At 38.1% G+C, this 23,168-nt stretch overlaps 1 protein-coding gene across 2 annotated transcripts in view; it reads right to left on the minus strand.

Annotated features, from left to right (window-relative positions):
* Positions 1-23,168, minus strand: part of LOC306860110 (nuclear factor of activated T-cells, cytoplasmic 2-like) — a 37,632-nt gene that overhangs the window by 8,734 nt on the left and 5,730 nt on the right. For both annotated transcript variants that reach the window (XM_079401648.1, XM_079401647.1), the window contains exons 2-9: positions 22,134-23,049; positions 20,946-21,114; positions 13,992-14,194; positions 13,729-13,901; positions 10,270-10,410; positions 3,748-3,803; positions 3,495-3,627; positions 2,080-2,808 (exon numbers count right to left, since the gene is read on the minus strand). In XM_079401648.1, coding sequence (XP_079257774.1) covers positions 2,080-2,808; positions 3,495-3,627; positions 3,748-3,803; positions 10,270-10,410; positions 13,729-13,901; positions 13,992-14,194; positions 20,946-21,114; positions 22,134-23,049 — 2,520 coding nt within the window. The remainder of the gene's footprint in view (positions 1-2,079; positions 2,809-3,494; positions 3,628-3,747; positions 3,804-10,269; positions 10,411-13,728; positions 13,902-13,991; positions 14,195-20,945; positions 21,115-22,133; positions 23,050-23,168) is intronic.

Here is a 23,168-nt window from a genome sequence, read left to right on the forward strand (position 1 = left end):
TTCATAATGAAATAGATGAAGGTACAGTTTCTATACAGAAAGCCGACCACAGAAACCCTGATACCCCTTCAAAAGCCACCATCAAAATTCTGAGTGATATAGATGTATCTGCATGAGTCATATTACAACCGGCTGTGTGTGAAGGTCTTGGCAGACATCAAACGGTGAGATGTTAGTGGGTGGATCTCTACACCTTGGCACTTCTGCAAGCAGAAGCAACGGGGACTTTTTGTGGTCGTCGTCCTTCCTGCTCTCAGTGACCTGGACTTCGTCTGTACTACTGGCATCACTTCTTCAAAGTAAAACTGGAGCCACCAGGCTTCTTAACTAGCTTAACCAACTAATTTAGACTGGTTTATAATTATGCCAACTATAAAGACCATGCTGAATCCACTAAGCTAAAGCAACTTGTTGCAGGGTCAATCCCACAGTTGCAACTCGAGGTTAGCAGCCTTGCTCATGAGTAGAATGACAAAAACAGCTGCCTCACACCTTGTGAGATTCAGCATTTCCAACTATTTTGGGTTGGAGTGGTAAAGTGGTAACTTCCTAGTTAGCAGCCTTGTGCTTTCGTCACTTAACCGCTCCAAATAGTTGCAAGAGCAGTGTATTCTGTGTGGCCACTGTTATTCCCTGAGGTGTTTAAAAATCTCAGCAGTTTCTGTCTTGCTTTAAGGGGCCTTAATGAGGGAATTCACCGGCACCTTTATGGGTTTACCAGAGTGGTGTTAAACTATAATGGGGCTACCAGAAATGCTTGTACATAAAAAGGGGGGTCTACAGGGATTCATTAGAAATGTTCTATACCAGCATCTTGTTATGTAAACATCAAAGGTTTAAAGTCCCAGGAATCTCATAGTAACGCTCTATTAACTTGTCTACAGTTGCAGGGTTGCTGTTTACTCAGGGAAACCCTATTAGAGTATGCAGAAGAAATTCCATCTTTGGCTCCCGGACCCATCCGCTTCAGTTTTTCCATCCAACATGGCCCTTTCCCTTTCCTGCAGACTCCCACCCATCACTATCTTGTTCAGATCAGGCTGCCTTTCTGGATAAGTGCAGCAGCTGTAAATAAGAGTTCTATCCTCCAGATTGGCAAGAGTGCGACCTGTGGAAAAAAGCAAATCCTCTCGTGGGTTCCCCCCGCAGTATTGGGGGGCGTGGGGCCAAGGGGAAGCCCTGGCCAAGTATAACAAACAAAAAGGCTTTCCCCAGCTCTCCCAGGCAGCCCATTCCACTGTTTGACAATGGGTTGCCATGGCACTTGTTTTGCGAATCATAACACTGTCAACATGTCCAAGAAGTTTTGGAGCTGTGCAGTTTTCTTTCCCTTTTTTTATTTGCGAGGTCGAAAAAGCACCCATTTCCTTGTCAGGAACCCCCTGCATGAGATATAATGAACCACAAGACCCCCTGAATTCCCAAATTGCCTTACAGAAGTGACATTGGAATCTTGCGCCTTCCCTTGCCAGTATTCTGCCACATCATGGTTTGGCCATTTTCGAAGTCATTATATCTTGCCCATGATTTTTTTGACACAATTGAAAATCAAAACAGAGGGTGTGTGTAAGGAAACGTGCAGCCATATCCATTCAATTCATTCTAGCTAATTCATTCCCATTTCATTCTTACTGAGTAATGGAAAGTATATACTCCAAAGCCAATGGTACAAAATAGATCTTTTATTCATTCCACTATATATAATATACGTTATTGCTAGTGTCACACTGTCCTTTGAGTCATATGTGTGAATAAACGAAAAACTAAAGGTTAAGACAACAAGAGATGGACTTGAAAAACACTCCTCCTGCTATTGCCTAAAATCAGACAGGTACATTTCTAATGGTGCATTAGCATGTCAAAGAATGTGACAGAATGGTTCCTGACAATGCATTCCTATGACAACTTATTTTTACGGACAATTAGAAAGCATGTGTCTCTTCATGCACTGATGCTTCTGAGCCACTGTGCAGATTGACTATGTAAGAAGCAGTTTCTAAAGTTTCCCAACCAGTTTACAACTACGAACACCTTCTAGCAACCATCAGAAGAGCAGTTGGTCAACCTGTAGCTACTCACCATCATCAAGGTAGGCCTGGTCCAAGTTCTCCTGCTTGACTGTGACTCGTCCAGGAACGCTGGCTCTCTGTTCTTCCGTCGAGGAACATCTCTGGGGCTCTTCTTGGACGGGAGATGACCTGTCTTTGGCCACTCTCTGAAGGAAGGGTTGTTGTTGGATGACTGTGGGGTAATTCTGAGGATGCTGAGGTGCCTGGGCTGGTGCTGGTGAATGGTTTGCCCCTGTGGCTTGAGGACTATGCTGATTGTAGCCTTCACAATAAATGATGTGCTGATGTTCTGGGGGTGGTGGCGCGGGAGGATCTCCTCCTCTGAGCAGGTGGTGGTTGGTGGGAGAGAACTGGATGATTGAGGGATGCTGGTTGGAAGGATGCTGGCCAGCCAGGTGAGAGGACAGGGCTGGGGAACCCGTGTGGACCAGAACTGATCGATGGGAGTCTGGGATCATAGCAGCCCCCGTCTGAGAGTAAATAGGACTGCTGGACAAGCTCTTTCCAGGACGGGAGTACATTATGGCTGAGCTCTGCTGCGGAAATCGGTGATCTGGAGGGGAGACACCCAGGCGGGCCTGCTGACAGGGGACAAGGCAAGGCACCAGGCCGCTCTCTGGGGTGATGACCCCTCGAGGGTTATAGTACTGCTGGGGAGACACCCCCAGCATCTGTGACATGGAATAACCCATCCGACCAGATTCATATTCATCCACTGGCTCTGTCTTAATAGACGGAACTGGGAAAGTAAAATGAGAGAATAACTATAAAGTATTCAAAGTGTACTTATCAATTCTGAACCTGGACTTAAAGGGATAGTTCACCCAAAAATTCTGTCATTAATTACCCACCCTCATTTCGATCCAAACCTGTAAGGCCTTCGTTAATCTTCAGAACACAAATTAAGATATTTGTGATGAAATCCAAGAGCTTTCTAACACTGCATAGACAGCAATGCCACTGAAACGTTTTATGGCCCAGAAAGGTAGTAAGCACGTCATTAAAATAGTCCATGTGACATCAGTGGTTCAACTGTAATGTTATAAAGCTACGAGAATGTTTTGTGCGCAAAGAAAGCAAAAATAACAACTTTATTCAACAATTTCATCAGTCGGATCAGTCTCCACTGCCATTCATGAAAGTACCACAATGTATGTGTGTGCATTTCCCTGCTTATTTTAATAATGACTATTTTAACAATGTCCTACTACACTACGGTTTGGAACGACATGAGGGTAATTAATTAATGACAGAATTTTCATTTTTGGTTGAACTATCCCTTTAACATTCATATGATGGAAACGTTAAATTATATTCAATATAATAAATGCAAACTGAGGCCATGCACATATCAAAATATTACGAGTACAATAAATAATAAGCCTAACCGCCTTAAAGGTACAAGAGCAAAAAGACTCTGCGCACCTGGTAGAGGCGTGTAGGTGAAATGCTGCGGTTGACTGCGCTTCCGTTTCCCATTTATTACGTAAAAGTTGACTTTGGCAGGATTGCAAATGGATGGGTCTCTATACGGAGGTACTTCAATGAACAGCATGCTCTGTGAATGAGAGAATTGTTTTATTTGGTGTATCTACAGTACAGACAGTATACAAGAAGAGCACTGAATATAGACCTTCAGAAAGTACAGTTATATATGAAATGCAGGCGTTGGACTTACTGCCTGACTTTTGTCTTTGTCAACTGTGGCTTCAAATTCCCAAATTTGCTGCCCATCTGGAAATAGAAAGATTGTTGATTAATTGAGATCAAATTGGGTTGTCAAATGAAGCTCAGATTAGATCTATCTATCTATCTATCTATCATATTATTTGCGAGACAAACTGTCTTGTATCACACATGCTTTGAGTCAAAGTTCTTTCCTCAGTTGTTTGGGAAATCCAGGTTTAGCCAACCGGCTTTATGATTACAATACTTTGACCTTTCTCATTGGCAGACATTGCTTCTTCCCCTTAAGTTCTTAATGACTCAACTCAGTTTTGACAGGTAAAGTTGTTGTGGGTTCATCTGTCATAACCATAGATCATAGATCTTACATAATTCCTCGCCTACAGACTGGTTCCCATACTATAGAGATTGCATGCGGCGCAAGTCAGTTACATTATTACCTATTTCTACCCACAGTTTTACCCCACGCCCACTTCCTGAGAAATTAATGCTGACCTCAAAACACTTGCTCAGATTGGCAAAGTCTGCAGACAAAAATCTGAGTTCTCAGTACGAACACAAACCTTTCTCATTAACTTTATGTAAGACCAAATGGTCTGCACTGTGCATCCCTAATCCCAAGAGTAAAGAGTAATAACATAATAGCTCACATTGCATTCGATCTTCAGTGTTTGAATTTATATAAGAATTTCTACCCATTTCTTTAGACATCACCACTAACCTAATGACAATCAAAAAACACTACATGCTCAAATTGGCAAAGTTTGCAATCAAAAGTAAAAGATCTCAGACATGTATACCCAATCAAAAGTCTGAGATCTCAGTATGAACTCCAAGATCTCTCATCAACCTTATCTTTGACCAAATGATTTGAGTTGTGCATCCCTAATCCCAAAGATCTTTTTCAAACAGGAATTACATAAGAGCGCACGTTGCATTCTGTCTTCCACGCTTGAATTTATACACAAAATCCAAAAACCATAGTAATAGAAAGTAAACAACATTCACCCAAAAAATATATCTTTAAACCAGAACAGAAAATATCATTCCTACCGAATTAGTCACTAAACCAGGAACGATTTTGCTCCTTATCACAGCAGCATGCGGGAAACCCCTCGTTGGGCTGCAAATGAGAGACGTGCGGCTCAAATGAGTCAGCACTAGTGAGGGGGATTCCACTAGCAGTGCCAGGACCACGTCTTAAAACTGCTTTATGATCAAACTGCTCCATTTCACCCGCGACAGGTGATGAGTGCTTTTTCCTTGGCCATTCTATTTGTTTGCAGTTTGTTCCAAAGCTCCTTGTTCAGGATCCCATGGGTTTGTTTTATTACTTTTTCTTATAGTTAGCCGTAGAAGCCTTGAGAGTGGAAGCCCAGCTCAGTGTACAGAGTGAAATCGGCAAGAGCCAACAAAATTCCAGCCAAAGACAGCTGTCTCCCATTTCAGAGGGATTTCACAGTCATAATTTTTCAGAACGCTCTGTCAAGATGGGAAACCCTCCACAACAAAAACAATACTTATTTCTATTCATCTTTTTCACTTTTAGAGTAGAAATGCAAAAGGCAATCACATACAATGGTGCCAAAAAGTATTTGGACTGTATTTGTTGTAGAAACTCTTAAAATTGAACGTACGCATGCCATTGCATTAGATAATAAAACATCAAAGCAAGAGGCATCTGAAAATAAATGTTGAAGGAGGAATATTTTTCATTTTAAAAACAGACTTCTTTTAATGCAGTGTTCTGCTGGAAAAAGTGTGCTTGTGCTGACGTTTTGTCATCTAATGCAAAGTTTAAGTGTATCATTATAAAATAATAGCTATATAATTGCATTTGTTTTTATAAATAAAAATATATTAGATTTTTTTAATGCCATAATCAGCACCAACTGTTATATCAAAAAGGCAAAAATAAAACATATTATAGTTAAATATATTATAATAAATATATTAAAATTAAAATAATACAATATATTAGAAATATATAATATTAACTTCTTACAACATTACAATGCTTTGTAAAATCTTTCAGTTTAATATTTAATAGAAACAAAAAACTAACTTATAAATAAAATTAAATATTATGATTTTAATGTAATATCAACACCAACCGCTATATCATTGAAAAAAATTATATATCTATATATAAAATAAAAAAATCTATATATTATTATATAAATATATTATATTATATAAATATATAAAATTAATGTTAATTTTTTTAATTAACATTGCAAAGCTATGCAAAATCTTTAAATATAATATTTAACCGAAATGAATAAATTTAAAAAATCTAGAACCTTTAAATGTAAAACTGTTGCTGTGTTATGCTCATCGGGATGTTAAAATAAATAGAGAGGGGATCTTGAATTATGTGATCATTTACTCACCCTCCTGTCAATTACACATATGATCTTTAAGTGTTTAAATACTTTGTGAGCATACTGTATTTTTTTTGAAAAAAAGAGCATGTGTTAGTTATGGGAGAGAGGGGCTAACCCTTGAAAATCAACATCAAAAAGTTACCTAAAAGAGCACTTGATGAGTCACAGCTCTTTTCTGACAGACTAAACACTGGCTTCTACCAGACAACTACACCTAAAAGATCAATAAACAGAACTTTGCATCCTACCATAACAAACAAAAAGCAGACGACACATTGCGTACACCAATAAAACAGAATGTAAACAGCAGTAGTGAAGCAAATGTGAACACAATGGGCACAAAAAATAAAAACAGCAACGGGAACTTTGAAGGTTGAATGAGCACTTTCTAATCACACAGCTGTGACTGGATTTTATTTGCAAACAAAACTGCCGGGTGCCACCTGTCCGAGGCAAAAAGTGGCATCAATAAGAGCAAGTAGTCATAGCACACACACACAATCCATCTGCCGTTTAGCATGCATGAAAGAGCACAGTGTGTGGGAGTGCCATTACAATGACACCTGCAGGCAAAAGACTCTGCCACCAAAACCACAACAACCTCTAAACACACATTTCATACACTAAATGCACTTCTTATGAGACCTTCTAGACTTCAAGGACACTAAACTCTTCAAGATCTGATTAAAATCATATGCAACACATTTTAATTCAATAATGTGATGCATTTCCTAAACACTGTAGTGGAAATCACTGTACAGACTGGGGAAAGAAAATGTATAGAAGCTAAATGGAAATTAATAGAGGCAGAGTAAGGTAATATTACAACAATTAAGCATTTTCTTTTGTACTGATAAAATGTTCACAGAAATACCAGGAACAGAAGTTGTTCTGTTATTGATAGATATTAATGGATAAACAAGTTGAGAAATGAGAAATGGTTAAAATTTAAATGGTTGGGATGAAGAAAAGGCACTGCAGGGGAATAGGATTAGAAAATGTTTTAGTTCATTAGGATTTGTTTTTTTTTTTTGCATATTGCAAGTTTGCATATTTAAATATTATGTTTAAACATGCAAATGAATTATCTAATTAAATATGTACTCATTTGCATACATTTCCAGAACTGAAATCTGGACACTGGTTCAAAATTCTTTTCTTTTTCATATAATATTATATATTATATGTTTTTTTTTAGGAATAACGTGTTCTATAAAAATCAAATTATATAATATGAAGAAATCCCTCCATAAAAATAAGAATAAAACTTAAGTTGTAAGTACTACTGAAGTGGAGAAAAAAACTGCCTTTAAAGATATGTTTTGTAATAGAAATCTACAGACACAAATAGACAACGTGCAAGAAAAAAAAAATACTTTAAAGTGTATTTTAGATGTATTTGTTCCTCTAGTCTGAAACAACATGTTATGGAAAGCCAGATTGCCAATAATGAAAAAAAAAAAAAAAGTTTTTGCCTTTAGCGTCATGCCTTAATTTTTAATTTGTAAAGATATGGTATTGTTTTTAAATGTATGGTCTAAAGATTATATGCTACTTGCTTCTGGAAATTCTAAAGAGCATTTAATTGGACAAAAATGATATATGCCCTGAGTAGATGATGTTATCATTACTGTAAAATGCTTGTATCTGCTAAAAGCTTTTTTTTGTCAACTTAAGAGAGCACTAGCAAATTAAATTCCTCAAAGCTTACATCCGTCAAATAAAAACAAAAAACTCCCATTTTAAATTAATTAAATGCAACTTTAATATAGACTAAAAAAGGACAAGAAAAACAGAAACTGGAACCTGACGTAGATCAGCCGCTGCTGTGTTTGTACATAAAGCTGACACTGTATTCAGATCAGAAATCTAAAACTTCATGCAAATGCAAATGAAACAGATTAGAAAAGGTCATAATTCAAATGAAAGCCGAATGGTCTTTTGCAATCCGCTGTCATTCATAAAGTACAGCCATGAGTTTGTGTGTGTCTGCAATGATGTTTTAGCAGCTGTTCAGTTCGAGTATTTATTCTGTTAGTTTCAGATAAAACAATGACTCATGAATATGGAAACAGAATGAGAAAACAACCATTTCGCGTTACACTGTTTATGCACTATGAATAATGTCTGATCAACTAAGCCAGACAACACACAAGAGCAACTCTACCCATGTTTGTCACTGAACACAAAGGCGACACACTCTTGAACAGAAGCGCCACCCGCACACTGAAACAACAACAAAGAAAGGACAGTGATGCTTTGCCTCTTATCTGCGAAATAATGCAAATTATTGATGGGTAAATTGTCAGCGTAGTTCGCTTCTCAGTGTGAGTCACAGAAAACAAACAAAAAGCACAAAAACAGGTGCCTTATAAAAGCAATAGTGGAAATGACAAAACATTTATTTATTTATTTTTAAGTGTTGCATGAAAAGAAAATGGCGAGACCTGGTATTAAAAACCTCATGAAATCAAAAATAAATTTGTTGTTCGCTTTGAGGTCATCTGTACAAGTGTACTCCTAAACATTGACAAGATTCACTTTTAGCAGATTGAGATATTCCTATAGTTTTTATTAATATTTAGAATTAGCTTTTATCTATATTTTTATTTTATTTTAAATTTGAGTAATTTCTTTGTTGTTTTTGTCCTTTTTTTAACACGTCTATAGAGTTTTTATTACTTTTTGTTTCAGTTTTAGTTATTTTAGTACATCAAGTTATCAAACTAAAATGAAAAAGGTTGCTTAGGTAGCTAGCTGAAATAAGCTTTTTATATTTCGTTTTTTTTTTCAAGTAACCTATTATGCAAAAATCACTTTTATAAGGTGTTTGAACACAGTTGTGTGGCCACAGTGTGTGAAAACAACCAGCCTATAATGTTAAAAATCCACCAACTAATTTTTTATAAGATCAATATATCATAAACAGTCTGTTTCAGATTCTCTCTCTGTTCACGTCACCGAGGGGACAAGTCCCACCCATTTGTGATGCTCTCTGCCCTATTAGCATAATCACAGACCTGAGTGAGAAGTTTTACTGGAGATATTTATAATGTCAGCACCAAAGAGGCTTTACAAGTGTTGTGTTTTGGGATGCACTAATGAACATAGGAGTCGCCATAATCTCCCCCCATCTGAGCCGAGGACACTGTGGTTAAATTTCATTTTCGAAGGAAATATCTCGGAAAAAATCGGTAACATCCCCTATATGTTTAGGAATCAATACCAACCCTTCTTGCTTGAACGTCAGCTCCAGACAAAGTAAGTATCACGCGTTTGTTTTCCAAATTGCCTTTCTGAAAGAGCTTCTTGGCACTCTGTAAGGCTAACTGCTAAAGCTATCATTGCCTCTGCCTGTTTTCACTGATGCTGCCTTCAAGTGCTATCAGAATGATCGTGAATAGGAATGTGGTAGTTAAAAGTTGCATATGAAAGCAATGTGAGTTGATTGCTTGCAATTGTCAAGCTCATAATCAGAAGTGGGACTTATAAAGTTTGTTATAGCATGAAACCAGCTATGTTGTTATTTTTATCCCACCGTGCTCCCCATCTGTATAATTCATAAATGTGAATTTATTATGCACAGTATAATCAGATGACTGACTTTGAATCCAAGTACATTTTCTGTAAAGATAACAGGCTTGTATTAATAGTGAAAGCTCTTGAAGCTCCGCCCTCTTCTCCGGGAGCACCAGCTCATTTGTATTAAAGCAACATACTCAAATTCAGCGTGTTTTGGCTCATACCCTAAAAGTGGCAATTTTAACAAGCTATAAAAATTTATCTGTGGGGTATTTTGAGCTAAAACTTCACATATATGCTCTGGGGACATCAGAGACTTACTTTACATCTTGTAAAAAGGGGCATAATAGGTCCCCTTTAATGGTTTTAATTTTAGTTTTAAATTTCAGTTTTAGTTAGCACAAAAATCAAGTAACAAACCACACACATCCTGTATGTCCAGCCCCAACTTCCTTGTTTCAATACATATGTTAACACAGGAGGGACAACTGCAATAAACTATTTCTTGGGGTGATTATATCTCAAAATCTGCACAGAAAAAGTGAAAAAATGTGCAGATTCCACATGGACCTGTAATCTTTGAAAACCAATCTTGAGGCACTTACCATGAGTCTTCTCCATGAAGATCACCTTTGAATCTGCGCTGAAGTTCTGGCCAATGAGAATCATCTGCTGGCCTCCGAGAACCGAGCAGGCGTCCATGTCCTGCTTTTCTACCATGGGCAGCTCGTGGGCAGACCTCTGGGCTGTAGAGTCAAACAGAGGATGTAGATGTTTGGACTGAATTAAACATCACAGGTTTGAACCCTAGTAAGAAAGGCCCATGATTTACTGAGACCTCCTATTGCAATATTCCCCTTGCTCCACAACTTATCAATTTTGCAAGCAATAAGACACTTTGGATGAAAAAGTGTCAGGTAAGTGACCAATAAAATGTTTCCCAAAAAGACACTTAATCTCATATTTATAAGATTAGTCAATAAAAAAAGTACATCATAAATGAATGAAAAATATTGGAAAATTTGATTATTTTTAGTATTACATAAATCAATAATATATATAACAAATAAATATATGACACTTAACCATGTTTATAAAATTAATTTAAAAAAAATGTACATATGCAATATTAGTAACGTACGCAATATATCAGTAATAATATTACCAATTACTAATAAATGTTTCCCAAAAAAGACACTTAACCTCATTAACTCATTAACTTAACCTCATTAACTCATGTTTATAAGAATAATAAAGAAAAAAAATACACATAAATGTATGAAATGTTTTAGATTTTTTTAGTACATCCCTAGTGTATATATATATATATATATATATATATGTCACGCTGCACATGGAGCAAGGAGCGAGGAGACACGGAGATTCCAATCACAATGTTTTATTGAAACTCAACACACGGAACGAGGAGCTTGGGGAATAGACGAACAATACAGGACATGGGAGACAGGGCTTAAGAACACAGGGAAATCAACGAGGAAGAACAGAAACAGGTGCGGAGTAATTAAACACAGGGCTAGGGACTAATGAACTAATGATTACAGGGAACAAGGACAGGAACAGGAAGGCCAAATATGGACACGAGAGGCGGGGAAACACGAGACACAGTCGGACATTACACCCCCCTCCGGAAGGCGCGTCCACGCGCCATACACCGGCACTTGGGGGCGCTCGGGCGGCGCGGACACTTGGGGGCGCTCGGGCAGCGCGGACTCTCGGGGGCGCTCGGGCAGCGCGGACTCTCGGGGGCGCTCTTGCAGCTCGGAGCTGGACGGAACCAGCAGAGACGCAGGAGAGCTGGCCGGGACCAGCGGAGACGCAGGAGAGCTGGACGGGACCAGCGGAGACGCAGGAGAGCTGGACGGGACCAGCGGAGACGCAGGAGAGCTGGACGGGACCAGCGGAGACGCAGGAGAGCTGGACGGGACCAGCGGAGACGCAGGAGAGCTGGACGGGACCAGCGCAGACGCAGGAGAGCTGGACGGGACCAGCGGAGACGCAGGAGAGCTGGACGGGCCCAGCGGAAACGCAGGAGGGCACCTGCGAGGGGCAGGCACTGGAGGGCACCGGCGAGGAGCAGCCACTGGAGGGCACCGGCGAGGAGCAGGCACTGGAGGGCACCGGCGAGCAGCAGGCACTGGAGGGCACTGGCGAGGAGCAGGCACTGGAGGGCACTGGCGAGGAGCAGGCACTGGAGGGCACTGTCGAGATGCAGGCACCGGAGGACACTTGTCCATATTAGGCGGGCTTGCCACATTCTCGTATGGCTGGCTTGCCTTGTCTTCGGCAGGCGGGTTTACCATATTTAGGGGAGGCGGGCTTGCCATATCTTCTGCCGACAGGCTCGTTGGAGCCATGAACGGCGGCGGGCTCAGGGGAGTCGCGGACAAGGATGGGCTGGCTCCGGCTTGGGCCCGGATGTCTCCCAGACACCGGTATATCCCTTCTCTCCAGGTCACTCCAGCGGTGTCTGGGAGGTTGATGGGGCAGTGGAAACCGTCCCCGAGCCGGAACAGATGGAGAATGGCCACGTCATGTAGCTCCAAACCCCTGGCGAGCCCGCAGAACTCCTCGGCGTACTCCACTAATGGCAATTCACGGAGTATAACGGCACGGAGGCAGGCAGCGAACTCCATCGCCGCAGAGGGGGGAAAAAAGCAGGAACAAACAAAAAACTATTCAAAAACTAAAAAAAAAACAGGGGGTGAAAAGCGCCGCTTACAGCTGTATAGGTCCTGTATTTTGTCACGCTGCACATGGAGCAAGGAGCGAGGAGACACAGAGATTCCAATCACAATGTTTTATTGAAACTCAACACACGGAACGAGGAGCTTGGGGAATAGACGAACAATACAGGACATGGGAGACAGGGAGACAGAGGGCTTAAGAACACAGGGAAATCAACGAGGAAGAACAGAAACAGGTGCAGAGTAATTAAACACAGGGCTAGGGACTAATGAACTAATGATTACAGGGAACGAGGACAGGAACAGGAAGGCCAAATATGGACACGAGAGGCAGGGAAACACGAGACACATTCTGACAAATATATATATATATATATATATATATGTGTATGTATTTATTACACTTAACCTCATCATGTTTACACAATGTTTATATACACACACACACACAATATATATATATATACATACATATAATATTTACATATATTAAAACTAAATATTATATTAAATTGACAAGCAATACCACTAATAATCTTAAACTATGAATTTAAGTCATTCAACAGATTAGGAAGCAATCATAATTTAGCTCAGGGAATTCATGTTTTATTTATTTGCATTGGAATTAAGAGGTTTTTAACTAGGAAAATTAGATTAAATTAATTTGCTTCAGCCAAGTTAACATTATGCCATGTAAACAAACAGACAGGCTTATTAAACGCCCTCTTTATTTACTTTAGGCTGAAGGAGAATTAAATCCTGTTTTACATGGTGATAAAGTTTGTCGTCGTGATAATAAGGACACGCACTGGTGAAACTTATCAGTGATTTAATATCCGCCACAGCTACTGCGATTAAGACAAATACGAGTGACCTTTGGACAGATGTGTGACGTGCTGTAATCTGAATTAATGAAGCATGTGAAGCTAAACTCTTAAATAATGCAGCGTGTTACCTGAGAACTGGCTGAGATACGTCTGCAATATCTCAGTGTCTGACACAACAGATTTAACTTCCTATTAGACAAACAGGGGGTTGGGGAGCTGTCATTTATCAGGCTCATTTTATATTCATTCCTCTTTTGTACAGTTTACCTTGGTTTGCATCAAACGAAACCCAACTGAGGAGGAAGCAGAGCCATGAGACACAGCGGCAGAATTTCATGCAACTCAAAATCACCTGATATCTGATCAGAGTGTGACAAATATTCACACAAAGTGTTCAAATACTTGACCCTAAACAGATATTAAAACATCCAGCCGCTAAACCTGTCAGGTCCTTCAGAGTTTAAACCACCAAGAAAAAAAATAGCTTTGATTTCATTCTGATTTCACCACTTTGGAGACTAATTTTACTCACAGCATTCGATGGGATGAGAAGCAACTTGCAGAGACACATGTTGGCCTCCTTGCTGGGGAATATGAACACGGAAAACCAGTCGAACACGTGTGTTTTTCCGCCCTATGTCCGTCTCTCCTTTCCGCAGCTCGATGTCGGCATTGCGAAGCTTGAGAATCCCGGCGCAATCGATTCTGAGAAGCATTCAGAAGCATCGTATTACTATGCATATTTAAAACCAAAAACTGTAGGAGGAGGAAGAATCATCATCAAGGTTTACTCACATTGCTTTCATGTTATTCTTTGGCTCAAGAGGAATCTCCAGGACTTTGGTGCTGCTGATGATGTTCTCGTAGCTGGTGGTGGTGACGGTTTTGCCGGTAATGCGATGGACCTGATAGAAAGCGTGAGGCTTCAGGATGCGCTCGTCTGCCGTGCCAATGAAGATCTGCAATCCCAGCGGCTCCTTGCCTCGGTATCCACGTAACTGCACACAGAAAAGCGCAAACAGAGATATTTATTAGCATGGTTCAATATTAAACTGTTCAAACGTTTGGGGTCGGTAAATATTATTACAATTTTAAAAAGCTTTATTTATTCCTCTAATGCAAATCTGAATTTTCAGCATCATTACTCCAGTCTTCAGTGTCACATGTTCCTTCAGAAATTATTCTAATATACTGATTTGCAGCTGATGAAACATTTCTGATTATTATCAATGTTGACAACTGTTGTTCTGCTTCATATTTCTGTGGAAGCCATGACACATTTTTTTTCAGGATACTTTGATGAATAAAAAAAAACAGCAATTATTGGAACAGAAATCTAATCTTAAAAACAGCAGAGAAGAAACACTATGATACCAACTGAACATCACCAGGATCTCAGATGCACACATGAAAAGCGCTTTTTTTAGCAGCTCCTTCAGCGAAGGTCTGCTCTGGTGGTTGGTAACAAGAGACCTGCTGGAAACATTAGCATTTCCAGAAACCTTGAACTCGAGCCAGAAGGGCGTGTGCCATCAGCAAACATCGTCTCATCTCCTCAAAGTCTGCAGGAAACCCATCAGTCACTCGTGAGCTCAAACTGTGGCAAGCTTTGTGGCCTACGGGTCCTTCCAAAACCATTTGACTGATCGTGGAAGATAAATTTAAAATTTAAACCAAAATCTGAATGAGTCTGGTGTGGCAGTTGGGAAATCATACAGTGCCTGAGTGCAAAATCTAAAATTAAGTTTATGCATATGCAGACGAAAGTGAGATTGCACAAATGCATCTTGGTTTGTTGTCTGAATTCCTACACTGAAGGTTAATAATTCCGAAGAGCTTTCAAATCCTGTCTGACACAGAGGCAAATGGGTCACATTTTCATATGCAAAACATGGCAAGCCCAATGAGAATAACAACTACGGCCTTGTCATTTTGTTGTAGATGAGCAAGATATGGTGCACAACAAAACAGGCATTATCTAGCTACATTATAACTTCATATATTTCACGGCTGGAGATTTTGGAGGCTGCAATTTAAGCGCTTTGTGCACGAAAAAGACCAGTTTTAATATAATATGAGGCTGAAAAAGCTGCCTGATCATTTAGAGAGCTGAACTTTGCCATTCAAACTAATTGTAATAAACTAGTTGTAGGGAGAATCCCTACAATTAGAGATAAATGCATTGCTCAAGGGCACTTTGATGATTTCTGCGAACACAAACTTAGTATTTACTTGGTATGGAACACGCAAGCCCTGTAAATGGCAATGCATGTCCTTAAAAAATTCCCAACCTCACTTATCTTTGTGTTGGCATATTTCTGTCTCTGATCAAATTAATAAAAAAATCTACAAATAAAAATAACCACCACAAAAATAATATATAAAAAATAAATAAAGAAAATAAAATACAATGAAATTCAAACTCTAATAAAAATAACTGTAAAAACAAATAAACACAAGTTAATAAGTAATACAAATAAAAAGTATATTTTTAAAAATGCAATTGAAAAAATTATTTAAAAGTAATACAAATAAAATGATGCATTTTTAAATACTGCAATTTATAAAGAGGTAAAAAAAACGTTTTTAAAGTAAATAAAATAAAAAATATATTGAATAAAAATTTATTTTTAAAACTGCAATTAATGCAATTAAATAAATGCCATTACTAAAATAAAAAGTAATGCAAATTTTAAAAAATGTAATGTGAAATTTTTCTCACATATTAAAAATGCAATTACTAAAAAAAACTGTTGACATTTCCTATTGAAATAGGCAGTTTGGGTCATGACATATCAAAGATCTTACAGTTTGTTAAATAGCAGCCTTCAGTTTGTGTCAAAACCACACATGACAGATTATATGATAAATGAAAGTATAAGACACTTTCAAAATGACTACATTTCAGCTGCTTCCTTCCAAGCAACTGATGGAAAAACTAACCTTCGTTGGTCTCCTTTTGTGATTTACTGAAAATATTCAAATCAGCATGACATGACTGCACAAGCAGAGCCATATGAATACTGAAAGCAAACGACACAAAAACGCATGTAACAAATTAGATGTGCACTCTTAGAAAAAAAAAAAAGTGTCTAGATCGGAAGGAAGCGTGCAGAAACCACAGAGCATGAAGATGCAGCTAAATTTACTCTGGAGTTCAATAGCACATTGAGCAGGGCATGTGATCAAAGAAGGCTGTGAAAATTAATCTGCATTGTTAATCCTTTTGATCTTTTATAAAAAAAAAAATTAAAAAAAAAAAAACAAAAATCTAACCTTTCATTGGATAATAAAAATTTAAAATGGGGGGAAATCTCATTATGAAATAAATGTTTTTGTCAAATACACATTGGACACAATTATTGGCACCCCTAGAAATTCTTATGAGTAAAATATCTCTGAAGTATATTCCCATTCATATTCACAATTTTGAGCACTCCATGGTGATTATGAACATGAAATTATCCAGCCATGGCTTCCTATAAATAGGAGGGCAAACAAAGCCCAAACTCCATTAATCATCCATCACAATGAGGAAAACCAAAGAATATATTTCTGATGTGCAGCAAAAGATAATTGAGCTTCACAAATTAGTGAAGTGTCTTTAAGAAAAGAGCTAGAGCAGTGAAAATTCCCATTTCCTCCATCAGGGCAATAATTAAGAATTTAATTTTTGTTACGAAACTGCCTGGAAGAGGATATGTGTCAGTGTCCATATCATCCTAATTCATGGTGAGGAGGAGCATTTGAGTGGCTAAAGACTCTTCAAGGATCACAGCTGGAGAATTGCAGAAAATAGTTGAGTCTCGGGGTCAGAAAACCTTAAAAAAAAAAAAATTGTCAAACTGCACCTAAATCACCACATGTTGTTTGGGAGGGTTTCAAGAAAAATTCTCCTAGCTCATCCAAAAATCTCCAGCATATTCAGTTGTCAGACACGACTGGAACTTCAAATGGGACTGGCTTCTATGGTCAGATGAAACTAAAAAAAAATGCGTTTTAGCAGCAAACACTCAAGATGGGTTTGGTGAACACAGGTATAAAAAGTACCCCATGTGTACAATGAAATATACTGCTGTATTTTTAATGTTGTGGGCCTATATTTCTGCTGGAGGTCCTGGACATCTTGTTTAGACACATGGCATCATGGATTCTATCAAATACCAACAGATAAAAAATCAATAAGTGATTGACTCTGTTAGAAATCGTATAATGGGCCATGTTTGGATCTTCCAACCGTACAATAATCCAAACACAAACCTCAAAAACAACACAAAAATGGGTCACTGAGCACAAAACCAAGCTTCTGCTGGCCATTCCAGTCCTCTGACCTGAACCCTGTAGAAAATGAGTGAGGTGAACTGAAGAGAGGAAGCACCGTCATGGAGCTGGGAATCTGAAGGATCTGGAGAGATTCTGGATGAAGGAATGGTCTCTGATCTCTTGTCAGGTGTTCTCTAACCTCATCAGGCATTATAGGAGAACATTTAGAGCTGTTAAACTGGCAAATGGAGGTTTCAAAAAGTATTGAATAAAAGGGTGCCGTTAATTGTGGCCAATGTACAGGTGCTGGTCATAAAATTAGAATATCATGAAAAAGTTGATTTATTTCAGTAATACCATTCAAAAAGTGAAACTTGTATATTAGATTCATTCATTACACACAGACTGATATATTTCAAATGTTTATTTCCTTTAATTTTGATGATTATAACTGACAACTAATGAAAATCCCAAATTCAGTATCTCAGAAAATTAGAATATTGTGAAAATGTTCAATATTGAAGACACCTGGTGCCACACTCTAATCAGCTAATTAACTCAAAACACCTGCAAAAGCCTTTAAATGGTCTCTCAGTCTAGTTCTGTAGGCTACACAATCATGGGGAAGACTGCTGACTTGACAGTTGTCCAAAAGACGACCAAGTTTCACTTTTTGAATGGTATTACTGAAATAAATCAACTTTTTCATGATATTCTAATTTTATGACCAGCACCTGTATATTAGAGAAAAACATTTATTTCATAATGATATTTCCCCCCCTTTTAAATACTATCCAATGAAAGGTTAGATTTTTGTGAATTTTTTTTATAAATTATAACAATGCAGATTAATTTTCACAGCCTTCTTTTGCATTGGTTACATCTCGGATTGATTATTGCAATTCTCTTTTAGTTGGCATTCCTGAAAAGCAATTTCATCGATTACAGTTAATCCAGAATTCAGCAGCAAGGATAGTTACTAACTCACATACTTTTGACCATATATCTCCAATTCTTTTTCAGCTGCATTGGCTTCCTGTTCGTTAACGTGTTCATTATAAAATTTTACTTCTTACATACAAAGCTCTTCATAATTTGGCACCTCATTATCTTTCAGATCTTCTTCATTTGTATACTCCTTTGCACTCTTTGAGATCATCTTCTTCAGACTTATTATTTGTTCCAAAATTCAAGATGAGTTCCTTTGGTGGTAGGGCTTTTAGTTGTGCAGCGCGAAGTTATGGAACTCCTTACCTTTGCACATTCGCCAGTTGGACTCAATTTCCCATTTTAAGGTTCCGATAAAAATTTATTTGTTTAGAATAGCTTTTAATGATTTGCATGTTTAATGTGTTAAATGTTATAATGCTTGTGTTTTATGTTTTGTATTTTACTGTACGGTGTCCTTGAGTGTCTTGAAAGGTGCCTATAAATAAAAGGTATTATATTTACCAAGGGTGCCTATTTTTTTGGCCATGACTGTGTGTGTGTGTGTATATATATATATATATATATATATATATATATATATATATATATATATATATATATATATATATATTTATTTTTTGTGGGGTGAATGTGACTGGAACTCTGACTGCAACTTTTTACTAACAACATAACGTTTAATTGATTTTGACAGCAGAATTCTATAAAAACTGTCATTCTGCATGAAACGCCTAAATGTGTCTCTTTAAGGTACAGGTGAGTGAGTAAACACAGCCGTTTCCATGGGCCATCTGAGAACCTGGTTGCCATGGCAGCGGGCGAGCGGTGAGTCAGTGGTGAGGTTGGAAAAGTAAAGAAGAGGAAGGAGCAGTCCTGAGTAACTCCTGCCACGTGATTGGCCAGCGTCGCGCTACACTGACCACAGCCAGCGCCAGGGAATGGAAAGCATTAAACATTTTGGCTTTGCCAAGGCAGTCTGCAATCTTTAGCAGAGCGCTGACATCGGAAGGATGCTGGCCGCTCCGCTAACAAGACCATTAAAGATGGTTTACACTGAGAGAGCAAAAAGCAACAAGAGGCCTTTCATATAAACTGTTACCCGAGCAACTTCAAACTTTAAATGGTAAACAAACTAACTGAGCAATATCATGTTTCTTCAGAATACAGCTGCCATAACTGCGTCTGTAAAAGCTCGAGGTAAACAACTTCCTGAACACAGTTAAGCAACCTAAAAGCAAATCTGAAAGCAGTACAACCCTCTGTAAAATGTAAAAAAAAAAAAGTAAGAAAGATAAATAAATTAAATACAACAATTAAAAATATTACAATAAACTGCAAAATATTTTTATAAAATGTATATTATATATATATATATATATATAGAGAGAGAGAGAATATTTGTAAAAACAAATAAATACAATAAATAAAATGTAATAGCAATAAAATATTTATGCATTTCAAAAATGCAATAAATTAAATTAAATTAAAGCAGCAAACAAAATAAAAATAAATAAAGATATATATAAAAACAAATAAACACAATAAATAAAATAGTGTAAACAAATAGAAAAAGTAATACAAATATATTTAAAAAGAATGTAAATTTAAAAATTAATACAAATAAAAATGTATATATATATACATATATATTACCAGCCCTAATATATATATATATATATTAGGGCTGGTAATTTAACGTGTTAATTAGATTAATTACAGTGAAAAGTTACAATTAAAATATATAAATACATACATATATTTATTTTTTTAACTGCAATTGCAATTAAATAAATTAAATAGTAATATATATATATATTATTTTTTAATTTTTTTAAATGCTATATATAAAATTAAAATATATAATACATAGTACAATATATAATAATAACTAATACAATTATATATAGTTATCATTTATTATAATTTATATTATTATTATGTATTTTATTTTATAATAGCTTTTCATAAAAATGTATGTATATATGCATGTATATAAAAAATATACATATATATAACAAATTAAATAGATAAAAAAATAAAAAAATAAATAAAATAAGATTAAAAAAATAATAAAAAATAAATAAATAAGCCGTGTTGCTAGGGTGTTCTGGGAGGATTATAAGGTGTCGCCAATGCTTAGTAGTTGATAGGGTGTTCTGGGTGCTTACTAGGTAATTACTTTTCAAAAACAAAGTCTTGGCTTAACAATCTGCATTATTTGAGGTCTCATTTCTGTATCTGGATGAGTTATGAGCTTATGTTTTAATAATTAGTATTAGGGATTTTAAGGGAAAAAAATTCTAAAATCCCTGACCATAAGCATAAGCAATAACAATAGTGATGCTCGCCGTCTTAACACATACTACTAATGAATGAGTGCGTTCATTTGTGTGAGGGTTGATAAAAGCAGAAAACACAGAAGAGCAGAGGGCCATTTTCATAGCCCTGACCTGGGGGCGAAATCACCTCGCGCTGCATAATGACAAGGAAATACCTTCACACGCACGTCTAGTGAGGCGAGACAGAGTGAACACCCACCTGGACCACTGGGTGACCTCCAGTAGGGGCTTTGACTGCCCCGCGGCTGCCCTCTGTTTCATAGTGAGCCCTGTGGTGTGGTTTGGGCTGCACCTCGATGTGGAGCTCGTACTGATCGGTGCGAGTGGGCAGAGGCCACTCCAGCGACGGCAGGGAAGTCACGGGGATGCTGGGACAGATGAAAGATGATAGTCATGCTCATTTGCTTCACATATCCGATTCGTAGCATGAAAAGAGCAGCAGGTGTATGACGGAGGGCTTTGCAGAACGTGTCATCTTATACTGTGCCACTGATGCCAGGTCAAACTGGAAACATCTTTATAGTTTGGGGTCAGTAAGATTTTTTGTTTTTAAACAATACTTATATTTAGCAAGGATGCATTAAATTGATCAAAAGGGACAGCAAAGACATTTATAATGTTACAAAAGATTTCTATTTTAAATCTTTCTTTTCATCAAAGATTCACAGTTTCCACAAAAATATGCTTTCAACATTAATAAAAAAAAAAAAGTTTATTGAGCAGCAAATCAGCTTATTAGACTGATTTCTGAAGGATCATGTGACACTGAAGACTGGCGAAACGATGCTGAAAATTCAGCAAATAAAATCTTTAAATAGAAAACAGTTATTTGAAACTGTAAAAATATTAACAGTAATGTTTTTACTGTAATTATATTAAATACATGCAGTCTCCAGGGCTTTTTTTTTTTTTTACATAAAAATCTTACTGACCATAAACATTTGAATGACAAAAGTGTATAAGTTATTAATTTTTATATGAAATAAATACTATACTAAATGTATATATATATTTTTTTGTTTAATATTTTAATATTTAAGATTATCGGCAGAGGTCTGCTTACCCAACTGATAGGTTTGCCAACAGATAATAAACTAAAATTGCCATTATAAATAAATATTTACATTTTTAATGAAGAAATTGTTTTTATTAAATTTTATTTCAATATATATGCATATCGGTCAAATATCGGTGACCAATAACCCTACTTTCTAAATACTTTCAAGCATATTAGGGGTTACATGTACCATGAAAAGTGTAAATAAGTGTAAAATCTTTAATAGTAAATAAAATTTACCAAACTGTAATGACAACAAACTATCTTCCTATCACTTTTCAAGAAAACCCCACATCAAAGGAAAATGATGAGACTTGAGCAAATATTTACCTGCATATTCCCGGCACCAGCTGTTTAGGCCAGATTTGAGGGATTACGAAGAACGGTTCAGAGCCAGGTTTAGTCTTCATATCCTGGTCACATGACACCAGGTAACTCTCAGTGTGGTTCTCTGGGTAAAGCGAGTAGGCCTGCTGGTTGCTCTTCACGATTTTGGTAGGAATGGAACTAGCTTGGGCGATGCTGAACCCATTCATGATCCCTGAGATGTTATTGGAGCCGTAATGGGGGGCGTGATGCTCTTCGTGGCCACCGTGGGGCGATGGGCTGCGCGAACGGGCCACCGGCACCAGGTTTCTGTACATGTCGTAGGTGCGTTTGCATAGAGGGGAGGTGGAGCGTGAGCCAGGCCGGGGCGAAGGAGAGCGCGGCCCCACGCAGCCGTCCTCGGCCAGGCTGCTTCTCGGAGAAGTTCCCGGGCTGGTTCGAGGGGAACCTGTGTAGACGCCTTGGAGTCGCGGGCAAAGTTCTCCAGTCGCTTGGCTGTTGCTGGGTGAAACGCAAGGGGAAGCCCAGGGCGAGAGGTTCTCCGAATGCCAGGAGGTGGATGAGTTGCTGCTGGCGGGACTCAAGCACTGCGGCTCCCTGTAGGCCAGAGGGTCGTGACCGGGCACGGTGAGACCGGGACTGGAGCTGATGTTCACCAGATGGTTCTGGAGCAAGTCTCGACCATGACTATAGTGCTCTCGGGAGGGTGTGATCTCGATCCGGGGGCTCAGGGCTTGGCTGTTGGGTCTGGCGTTCTCCAGGAAGCTCTTGGGCTCCAGTTGAGCGTAGCCTGAGAGACCTTCCGCGCTGAGTTCGGCGAATGGAGCCGCACACGGCTTGTACGGTTGAGCTTCCTCCACAGGATAGTAGAGGCTGGGAGGAGAGATGAGGTCTTTGTGCGAGGAGATGCTTTGCTCATCTGTAACAAACAAACAACAGACACAAAATGGGTAAGAGTGCCCAAAACCTCGGTAAACAATGTATGCTGCCTACTATTTAAAATCAAATCATTGCGTTTTATACAATACAGATCATTTA

This window comes from Barbus barbus (assembly GCF_936440315.1).
Source record: "Barbus barbus genome assembly, chromosome: 41".
Lineage (NCBI taxonomy): Eukaryota > Metazoa > Chordata > Actinopteri > Cypriniformes > Cyprinidae > Barbus > Barbus barbus.